Source organism: Eurytemora carolleeae, unplaced genomic scaffold (assembly GCF_000591075.1).
Source record: "Eurytemora carolleeae unplaced genomic scaffold, Eaff_2.0 scaffold1583, whole genome shotgun sequence".
Lineage (NCBI taxonomy): Eukaryota > Metazoa > Arthropoda > Copepoda > Calanoida > Temoridae > Eurytemora > Eurytemora carolleeae.
In genome coordinates this window covers 46,919-58,756 of record NW_019397479.1, presented here as the reverse complement: position 1 = coordinate 58,756, position 11,838 = coordinate 46,919, and the positions used below count along the sequence as shown (strand labels likewise).

Genomic DNA, 11,838 nt, shown 5'->3' with positions numbered 1-11,838 from the left:
TTGGAACTTCCTTAATTAGTGGATCCTGATCCGGATCCGTGGAATTACCTTTTATCAGTGGATTCAAATCCGTGGAATTGCCTTACATTAGTGGATCCGGATTTATGGATTCTAATATTATTAGACCCGGATCCTTGAACTTCCGTATACTAGTGGATCCGGATCCAGGGTCCAGAAATGTTGTTTTCTTGACACACTGATTGTTGCAGAAGAAGAAGAAGAAATCCGGGAAGGAGAAGATCAAGAAGACAAAGAGTCACTATGAAGATATCCTAGAAGTTATCAGGTGAAAAATTCATGAGTTTATTTTTCATCCTCGAGTTGAGGGAGAGGGGACAGATTAATTTTCCTTAAAAGTTCAGCATATAAGGGAGTAGTGATTCTAGAAAATGTTTGCCCCCGAGGTTTCACCAATATTAGTTAGCAATTAACATGGGAATGATTTGAATACTTCGTCGTTTTCACAAATTGTTAAGAACTCTCACCTTGGTCAAGAAATATCCCTCTCTGCACGTAATAAATTCAAACCAATCAAGATGAAAGAAATAATCCCCGTCAGTGCAAAACTATGTTTAGAAGAGCAAGATGAAAACGCAATTAGAACTTTGTACTTTTATAATAATTTCTCAAGGGTTTTAACGTAATTGAAGTATCTTTGTTGACCAATTATATGTGAAGTATTTTGGATGGGAGGGGGTGGATTTAAGAAGGTAAAAAGTCGCATATATTAATTGTATGCTTGATTTAAGCTGTAATTTGATCTATAATGATTGATGTAGAATGAATGATTTAGAATATTGTTCTTGCATGAAAAGGGTTATATTCTATCAACTTCCTCAACTGTATCTTGTTGCAGAAATCTTCTAGTCACGATCTATATAATAAAACAAGACATTCCTATATATGTCACTGATTGCCGACAAAATGGCTGGACTGATTGGGCTGAATTGTTTTGTGAACATTCATGGGTGGCCGGTTGGAGTTTCAGGCCAAAAAAATCTAATTTTTTTCCAAAATTTTTTATTTATTTAAAAAAAATTTTTTGTCACGCGTAAGTCCTTTCCCTTCCGTTTGTTATATATAAACACACGATTTGAAATTACCAGTTTTTATTTACAAGCTTTGATATCTTGATCAAACATAACTCTTAAAAGTACCCTTGTGCATCGGAAATGCTACTCTAATAATGAAACTTGACTTGATATTTACAGTCATTTTAACAAGGCACTGTTACCAATGTCTATTGTGTCTTGGAACCAATGTCTATTATTTTTTAGAAGTCAATGTCCATTGGGGAAACCAATGTCAATTATGTCTTAAAAATCAATGTTTATTGTTGAAGGAGTTCTATAGTTGGAAATCAATGTCTATTGTAGGAAATCATTGTCTAATGTTGTAGAAAACCCATGTCTATTATGTCTTAAAATCAATTTCTGTAGGATATCGATGTATGTAATTGTGGAAAATTGATGCCTATTGTTGTAGGAAATAAATGTTTATTTTTGAAGAAATCCAAGTTCTATTGTTGTAGGAATCAATGTCTATTGTTGTAAGAATCAATGTCGAATGTCGTAGGAAACCAATGTCTATTATGTCCTAGAAATTAATGTGTATTGTTGAAGGAAATCTCCTCTGTCGGATACTGAAGCACAATCTGTTGTGGACATTCTTCTTCTTAAACAGGTTTTTATACAAGCATTCATTTATGGATTATTTTTCTTTATTTTAAATAAGCTTGCAGTTGTACAATACATACTTTATTGAATCTAACTTTTAACATGTCCGACATTATATTGGATTAATTAATTCATATTTGGTTTGAATAAAAGATTGATGGCTCGATTTTGATTTGGAGTAAATGATTTTCCAAGAAAATTTACGCCGCTGGTAATTGTAAAAAATAGATAAATGACTGGATACTGGATTGATGAACTTTTGTTTGAATGGACGGATTTCGTATAAAATTATTGATTATTTGATAAAAGACGATTGATTGATTGATTGACCGAGGGTTTCACTTTGTGTTCCCTTCCAGATCTCTACTTAATTTAATATTTAATTGATTGATTGATTAAAAACTGATTTATTTTGCAACAAATTATTGGTTTGATTGGTTCAGACTGGCAAGGAGGAGAATGGCGAGGATTGGATTGAACCAGGGAAAGAAAATGAATCAAAGAAGCAAGCCAGGTAATTACTAATAAACAGAGGGTTGTGTTGAATATTTAAGAAGAGTAACTAAGCTGCAATTGAAACTTGAAATCCGATATTAGGAATGAACCAATTCCGATTCATAAATCCAAAATATTTTTTATATTTGAAGAAGCGTAGAACCAGAGACCGCTGCAGGCAAGAGTCCGCTCCAAGGCATGTCACCGGGATAACAAATTCTTTTTTCAAAGTATTTTTTTCACATCTCTTCACGATATTTAAATATTTTAGTCTATTGAAGCAACTGAATTTTAGTTAGAAGACTAAAAATCCTACCCTTTCCCCAATTTTGGCACTTTCCCATCTCCCATATGTTAGCAGTGACAAGAAACCATTCGATTTTGATGCAGATACTGGATCCGCACTAAGAAAATGAATCCGGATCCGGATCCAAGTCCTGAACATTTCTATAAGATTTACTGTTTTGTTTTAACAACAAAGGAATTTATAATTTTTTCTCCTGTTTTTTTTGCTGATTTTCATGATTAACAAATATCTTCTTATCTCTCTATGGTTAATCTTTCTTTTTTTCAACAGTACAGATTTCGGTTCAGAGAGCAAAAATAATTACAGGTTTTTTAAATTTTACCCTTGGATCCGGATCCGTGGCTCTGCATTTTTATCCAGATCCATGAAGCCAAAATGTTGCGGATCCAACGAATCCAGATCTTTGGGACCGGTCGTTAGATAAAATATGTTCACCGTAAATAATTTGTCTGAACAATGTCCATATTAGGAAGGTCACATTCCTGCACCGTAGTGTTTGGGTATTTTTATTAGATTAGACCAGAACAATAGATAAGAAGTCGACATCAGTCGTGTTTCCAGGCAAGGATTTCAATATGTATCAATGAGAGTAAAATTAAGGAGAGGAGGATATCAATGAGAGTAAACTTAAGGAGAGGAGGATAGTTGAGGTTTCAGGACAGATCATTGATCTTAATGGGACTGACGACATAATTTTGAGTAATTATTTTTCTTTAGTTGTATGCTAGATTCAAAACACTACCCGTTTTATCCTCTGTTTGAGATATTCTTGTTATTTTCTTGCTGTAAATTGATAATTTTCAATATTGGGAATTTTTATTAAAAATTTTTTTCATCTAATATGTAGGTGAATTAAAAGAACTTAATTATTAAAATATAAAATCTAAAATTTTTGACGGTCCCTGAATAATTGAAACCAATATGAAATATGATTAATTAATAGCGTAGTTAAAATCGTAGTAAACCCTATATCTCTAAACCTGAACATACCTGTATAGTGTATATATATATATATATATATTATGTTGTCCATGATCTGTTACCTAACTGCGCTCGTTATTATTTAACTATGCTTCTAATTAAAACTTTTATTCAATTAAGCTTAATTAACTACACTTGTAAATAACTACCTTAAACTTGCAATTACGTTGATTAATCTAACCTGTAGAACTCAAAATATACATAAGCTGGAATAAAACTCAGCTTGATTACGGTATTAGAATAATTGTCCCTCGTATAGCGAACTAGAGGGGACCTGAGTCCAAAGAGAATAGAATATATATTAGAGGGGAATTTACTAGAAAAAGTGTAAAACGGCCATTTTGTTGTACTGTTTCCATACTGCAGGTGTACTTCACATATTTGTGCTATTTAACCTTTTGGGCCCTGGAATATCATTTTATAGAAAATCTAAAATTAATATTGAAAGACAACCAAGTTATGAAATAGGCTGGTTTCATAATTGACCAATGATGATTTCACATAGACTCTATGCCTTTCACTTAACAAACGATGATTTTCCGTTACAACTAAAATCAAATAATGTTTTTTTTTTCACCTTATTCATTTTATAAAGTTTATTTAACAGTTTTAAAAAATTCGAAATTGAAATGGATAGTCTAGGGAACATACTGTATTAATGTACTCTACTGCATATAATTTGTGAACATTTCCATGATTTCTACATTTTGAACTCTAATATATATTCAATTCTTTCGGCCTGAGTAACATCTTGATAGATATAACCTAGAAATTACAGTGAATTGTATCTTGTAAGACAGATCCTTGAGAATACAGATAGAGTCGTATCCGGATTGATATTGACTAAGGTATTATTGAGGAACCTTGAGTTCGAGATTGAGTTGTACCTGGATCTAAAAGTATTGAATAGGGCATTTATTACAATTGATTATATTGTGAAGATATATTTTAAAATGATAATTCTATTTAATATTCATCTTTAAGAAAATTCTAATATTGGCATTGCATTGACGTATTAGAGATTTAAAGATGTTTTCCTATTTCAAATAATAGATATTTGCAAAATCGATGCACTAAATCTATTTATAGTGATCTCTTTTAATATAAAATCTAGAATAGATGTATACAGCCCCCCCCCCTCTACTTGAACGCAGTGCTTAGAATCCATTTAATTTTGATGCGGATCCGAATCCTGGATCTGCACTGGAAAAAATTGATCCGGATCCGGATCCAGGTCATTTCTATAATATTTACTGAATCTTTTTAACAAAAAATAATTTTCAAATTTCATTTTTTATTTTTTCGCATATTTTTATCCTTAAACTTGATGAACCATTCAGAAATGAGGAAATTTTTATAATGTCTCTTTGTTCAAAAGTTAAGATTTTAGTTTCTGGAGTAAAAAAGGATTTTTTTGCAGTTTTTGATTGATACTTTACCCCTTGGATCCGGATCCGTGAATCCGCATATTTTTGCGGATCCGGATCCGGATCCAGGAAGCCAAAATCTTGCGGATCCAACGGATCCGGATCCGAATCCTAAGCGCTGCTTGAACGTATACTGAACTAAAAATAAACTATTCTTACATTTGATTTTAATCTTTATTTTAGGCAATTGTCCGAGCTCCAAACCGAACTGGAGGAAGAGAAGTCGAAATCTGGAAGTCTGGAGAAAAAACTCAGCCTACTCCGAAAGTAAGTATAGAAATTTGTAAGATACACAAATATTTCTTAATTGCTGAACTTGGAAAAATGAATGACATTTGGGTCGAAATATGTCTGATAAAAATCCCCCAAAACTAGATGTTTGACGTCAAAACACTCTTTTAATAAGAAAATTTGAGAAAAAACTTAGACTTAGCTTATAGTTACGTTACTATTACAAGTGTATTGAAATTTTGATAATTAAATATTTTCGGAGTGCTTGTTCTGAGATTATTTATGATTTTAGGGGCAATACATATTCATTTAGGGTCAAACTTGTCATTTTCCAAAAAATAATAAAGATTTAGTTTATAATCTAATGTTTGCTCTTAGAGAGCTTAACGAAGGAAAAGCAGTACAGGCAGGTCACAAACGCGAGATTGAAGAGTTGAATAGTAAGAAGAACCAAGAGATTTCTAGTCTTAACTCTAGACTTCAACAGGTTATAGTTTTATCTAGATTTCTAGTCTTAACTCTAGACTTGAACAGGTTATAGGTTTATCTAGATTTCTAGTCTTAACTCTAGACTTCAACAGGTTATAGTTTTATCTAGATTTCTAGTCTTAACTCTAGACTTCAAAAGGTTATAGGTTTATTTAGATTTTTAGTCTTAACTGTAGACTTTAACAGGTCATAGGTTTATCTAGATTTTTATTCTAAACTCTAGACTTTAACAGGACATAGGTTTATCTAGATCTTAAGTCTTAACTCTAGACTTCAACAGTCCATAGGTTTATCTAGATTTTAGTCTAAACTCTAGACTTCAATAGGTCATAGGTTCATCTAGATTTTTAGCCTTAACTCTTAGACTTCAACAGGTCATAGGTTTATCTAGATTTTTAGCCTTAACTCTTAGACTTCAACAGGCCATAGGTTTATCTAGATTTTTAGTCTAAACTCTAGACCTCAACAGGTTATAGGTTTATCTAGATTTTTAGTCTTAACTCTAGACTTCAACAAGTTATAGGTTTATCTAGATTTCAAGTCTTAACTCTAGACCTCAACAGGTTACTAGGTTTATCTAGATTTCTAGTCATAACTAGAGACTTCAACAAGTTACAGCTTTATCTAGATTTTTAGTCTTAACTCTAGACCTCAACAGGTTATAGCTTTATCTAGATTTCTAGTTTTATCTATGGACTTCAACAGTTCATCGGTTTATCTAGATTTCTAGTCTTAACTCTAGACTTCAACAGGTTATAGGTTTATCTAGATTTCTAGTCTAAACTCTAGACTTCAACAGGTCATAGGTTTATCTAGATTTTTAGTCTTAACTCTTTAGATTTCAGCTGGTTATAGCTTTATATAGATTTTTAGTCTGAACTCTTAGACAGGTTATAGCTTTGGCTAGATATTTTTAAATTAATTTCTTAATGTCATTCTGGACACTTGTTTTATGGTAAAGTTTGCAACAAGACATGGGATTTATCTGTCGTGGACTCTACGCGGCGGTCAGGGGACAACATGGAGGGTCACTAAAACTTACGCCTTGAGTTTTTGATTACGGCTGCCGCTACTACAGATTAATTCGGATTTGAGTTGCCTAATATTCTTTTTTTTATATAAGATTTTTGCAAATATTTTTTTTTGTAAATTAAAGATTATTGTTTTATTTGTATAGTCGACGTATGGGCCTATGCATCAGCATGTATATAATATTTTAATGATTTTGAATACAAAATCCTAAAACGTCATGTTACATTTTTTTTGACGCTAGCTTATACTTTAGTTAACCGGACAGTTGAATACAAGCTTAGCACAAATTAAACAGTTAGAAACTAATCAGGGCCATTACCAGGTAAACATTCATTCATTCATTCATTCATCCTTGCATTCATTAATTCATTCATTCATTTTATCTTAAAATTTATAAGGACTAAGCTAGGTATAATACATACCCATAATCCTGATTGCTTGATCTTGATATCCTCTGCAGGCACGTTAAGTTTGAGAATCGTTGTTTTAACTCTTCATTTAAGTTTTCCCTTCTGGGTACGATTACACTGCTGAATATCGAATAAAGATTAAATTAATCTGCAGATTAACCTAAGATCTAGATCAAGCATTGATCTCGATATCCACAATATACCAGTTCCTGGCGACTTTTTGTTAATTGCGCCCTTGTTATTTTAAGTAAAATTGGGGAAAATTCTGGCGTTTTACAGTTACCGAGAAAACTGGACTAAATCTTTATTTATTGTTGAAGATATAATAATAGTGATATATCCATCAATATTGGTTAGATAAAGGGTTAAAGTGTACCCTTGTAAATCAGGCGCGTAATAACTGTTAAAAAACAAATTTTTTTTATCTAGATAAAAATTATTTTGTTTCTTTTTTATTTATATTTATTTAATATTTAACATTTTTACATATTCATTTTTTCTCGGTCTTAATGCAGGATACAGCTGGGGGTTTTATGATATTTTCTGCTAAAAATAGCGTGAAACCAAACTTATTCCTAATACAGATTTATTTGATTCTGCTTCCAGCATTTATTACAACAGACATTTATTAAATATTGAACGTTTTTTCAACCTCCACATACTTTTTTTTAATAATATTGAGACATTTTTTGGGTTTCTCTTACCACAAATTCTAATCTATTTTTCTTGTTACCATCATACTGTACTGTACTGTACTGTACTGTACTGTACTGTACTGTACTGTACTGTACTGTACTGTACTGTACTGTACTGTTCTGTACTGTACTGTACTGTACTGTACTGTACTGTACTGTACTGTATTGTACTGTACTGTTCTGTACTGTACTGTACTGTACTGTACTGTACTGTACTGTACTGTACTGTACTGTACTGTACTGTACTGTACTGTACTGTTCTGTACTGTACTGTACTGTACTGTACTGTACTGTACTGTACTGTATTGTACTGTACTGTTCTGTACTGTACTGTACTGTACTGTACTGTACTGTACTGTACTGTACTGTACTGTTCTGTACTGATCTATTTCTTTTCCAGGTTACCATCAACAATCTTCAAGCTCAATTGTCCCAGGTTAGCTTCTAAGATTAATCCTAAACATTTATTTGGGCATGTGAGGGGGGGGGATTTTTGACTATTTAATTGAAAAAGAAAATAATAAACAGTTACAAAGTCAAAATTAAAAATTAATCGTTATTTAGTTTTTGAAGTTTTTTATCTCAAAGAATGTATAACTAACTGGCTGACCATCTAACCTGCATTTTTCGATACATATATCTACCAATCCTTCACAGTCAAAATCAGAAAGACCCGGAATCAGATGATAATTAATTATGACTACTTTTCAATCTAAATGTACAAATATGATTAATATAACGATTATAACAAAATAGCCCCAGTTGTGTCAATTCGGAATTGTGGTCTGCCTTTATTTTGCGTCTACTTGACTACTTGAGACATGTACGTTAAGTTGTCTGATTAACTGTAAATTAATTAATTTCTGGTTATGACTGTATTCATATATTCTAAATATCTACCTTTTCAGGCATCGACTGGATCTGACCCTAAGTTGGCTGGTGAACTTGAAAAGCTGACCGCAGCCAGGTAAGCTGGCCTCTAAATTTGTACCGTCGGAAAAATAAATCGTAAAATCCAGATTGTCTAACATTGTTTAAAATTGAGTTATTTGTTTTATTTTTTAGAAATTGAACTTTTAACAGTAAAATTACTTTACACTGATTGCAGCGATGTAAATTGTGTATGTTGGATAGCAGGCTAGCATTCAAAATCGTGTTTTTGTATTTCATTACAATAATTATATTATACCTTTTGTATAAATAATGATTAGAATATATTATATATGGAACTGCAAGTTATTCATAAATGCCGTGAAAACTACTTCGATATAAAAAATTGAGACGTCCAATCACTGCAAGACGTCACTTTCTGTTATCTTAAACATTATATTTGTTCCATGTTTTATTAAGAGAGTTTTAACATTTTTGTCTGCCACAATTTTTAAGGTTAACTCATGGATAACATTTACTTTATTTTTATTTTTGAATTTGTTTTGTTTGGAGTTAAACATTGATAAAAGTTAATTGTTTAGGGATGCTCTAACTCAGGCTAATAGCAGCTTAGAACAGAAGCTAGCAAGTAAAACTGCTGATTTTGACAAGTTAGCAGCTTCCAACCAACAGCTGACAGCTGCTAAGCAACAGCTGGAAACCAGGGCACAAGATTTGACTGAAGAGCTGAAAAAAGCTGTGGAAGAAAAAGAAAAATTAAAGCAGGTGGAAATATTAAGAAATCTCAAAATTTTTAGGGGTTTTTTAATGTATTATTAATGGGTACATAGCGAGTTGTATTCCATCTTTTTTTCATTGACCAATCTATCATTAGTAATATTCCGAAATTTGACCATTTAAAAGATGCAAGCTCAGAGGCCGCGATTTAAAAACTTCAGCTCGGGTCGTAATTCCTTAAACCCAGCTTAAAAACCCAATCTAAGACCCAACTCTGACAACAGCTTGTGTCACATGATTGACAGCATCGAGATCTTAGGCTTAGGCCCAAAGAAAATAAAACTGACCTTGGTTGGGTTTAGTGGAGAATAAGGCTCAATGTTAATTCTTGTATTCATCAAAACCCGGAACGCGCCAATTCAAGCCATGAAAAAATATTAAACTGGTTTTAGGACTACACCTCTGTGGAAAATTAAATGCAACTTTAATCCTTGAGCTCAAGCCGTAAATAAGGCCCAACGGCAGCTCAGGCCTGATTCGTATTTTCTTGAATTTTTTAATCGCAGGCACAGATAATCTCACTATTTAATAATGAATTGTCCTATTTAGATCTTGCTGTACCCTTTCACTTAATTAATGATAATAATGAACGTAGTTTTTTCATATCTTTTCAGGAATAAAATATTTGGAATGTTTTTTTTTGTGCTAGGAAAAAATTTATCTCAAAATAATTCTTTATTTGTCAGGCTGATGATCAGTTATCTGGGTCCAAACTAGAGCTTGATAACCAGCTGTCAGCTGCTAACAATGCTAAGCAGCAGTTTGACAGTCAGCTCGCCGCTGTCACAGCTGCAAAACAACAGCTGCAGCTTGAACTCTCCGTATTGAAGGTTTATTGAATTTTGTCTGTCATTAAAAAGTTTAATATTGGCCTATAGAATTATAATGTGGCACTCTTGGCATAAAAAAATAATTTATCTTTTTTCTTCCACAATATTTCCCTTTTTTTTTAAACAATCTTAACCCAACACAGTCCACAATTCCAAAGAGTTTTTATCGATAAATGTTGAGATTACCAAATAAGGAAAATCGAGCCGCCCTGCTCCCCCTTCCCCCCAAAAAAATTTCCAAATCAACCCCCCCCCCTTTTTTTAAAGAAATGATCTAATTTTATCTTCTAACATTGCGGGGGCGAGGAGCGTCGACCCCAATTTGATTGATTGTGTGCTACTAATAATAATGATGATTGATGATTGATGACTGATGATTGATGATTGATGATTGAAGATTGACGATTGATTGACGATTGACGACCGACGACTTACGGCTGACGACTGATGACTGATGACTGATGTAAATTTTGTTTTCTAGGACAAGATGGCGGATAAGGAGGGTGAGAATGTACGTCTGATGGAAGAAAATGAAAGATTATCGGAACAGGTGGGATTATTAAACTTGGATCTTTGTCCGAGATGCCGTTACGTCAAACATGTTTACTTCCTGTCAAAATTTACCCCACTCCCCCCCAAAAAAATAATGAACATTCTCTTTAAGGTTGCCAGCAGTGTAGAGAGGCCGGCAGCTGAGGGTGAGGAGGCCTCTAAGGTCAATGGTCACATCGAGGTCGAGGTTAACAATCATAAGGTTGGTTTTTATTTCTTCAAATTTATGAACACATGTTTTAGTTTAGTTCTTAGTTGTAGTCATCAAATATTATGTTATCTGCCTTATCTGCACCTTCATTTGTAATTTTTTAAGTGCCCTCAATATAGGCAGCTGCGAGGTTTTAGATTTAAATTTCCCGGGTTTTCCCAATATCGCATTTAACAGTTGAAACGGGGGGTTAAGATAAAAAAAATGAAAAAGAAGATTGAAATGAAAATTTGATTGTTGATCTGTTACTTTTTCCTTCTTTCTTCTGAAGGATTTATTTATTTCCCCAAGATATCAAATAAACAAAATTATATATATATACTGATTATTGAATCTCTGTTAAGTTGAAGGAGGAAGATGTTTGGGAGATTAAATATAACAAACTCAGTCTGGACTTCGACAAAATGTAAGTTATTTTTATTGTTTAATTCAAATTTTGTAACTTGTTGTTAGGGCCGGTTAGGTGGAAGGAGTCCTCTGTCCGAATTTAATGAATTTAGGCCGCGTCTCAAATCCCCCAAAAACAGGTTTCGATTGAGCGCCGGCTTTAATCTTGAAAAATTGAATAAAATTTAAAGTGGAACCAACGATATTTGAGCCGCAGCTTAAATTCTTAAAATTCGGCCTCTGTTTTATCAAATGTCGTCATCTTCACTTTCTGATAATGGAATGTTGCAGATATTTAGTTTTTTAATTAAATGATTATATGGAACTCTTTAAAACTGTTCCCACATATTCAAGGGCTATTATTTATTTTCGCAAATACTGAAATTTACGTAATATAGTATAAAACTCATTGAAAAATTGTCAAGACGACATTTGATAAATTCTTTT

The 11,838-nt window shown here is 32.7% G+C and overlaps 1 protein-coding gene across 1 annotated transcript; it reads left to right on the top strand.

Annotated features, from left to right (window-relative positions):
• Positions 1–209: 209 nt before the first annotated feature.
• On the top strand, positions 210–11,441 carry LOC111714512 (myosin-10; the record flags this gene model as incomplete). Its single annotated transcript, XM_023489647.1, is given in 13 exon segments — positions 210–286; positions 1,623–1,683; positions 2,120–2,190; positions 5,070–5,153; positions 5,496–5,604; positions 6,892–6,960; positions 8,144–8,179; positions 8,652–8,710; positions 9,216–9,399; positions 10,098–10,241; positions 10,723–10,791; positions 10,906–10,995; positions 11,349–11,441. Coding segments are annotated over 13 exon segments (1,119 nt in total), but the record flags the coding sequence as incomplete, so codon positions are not given.
• Between the last annotated feature and the right edge of the window lie 397 nt (positions 11,442–11,838).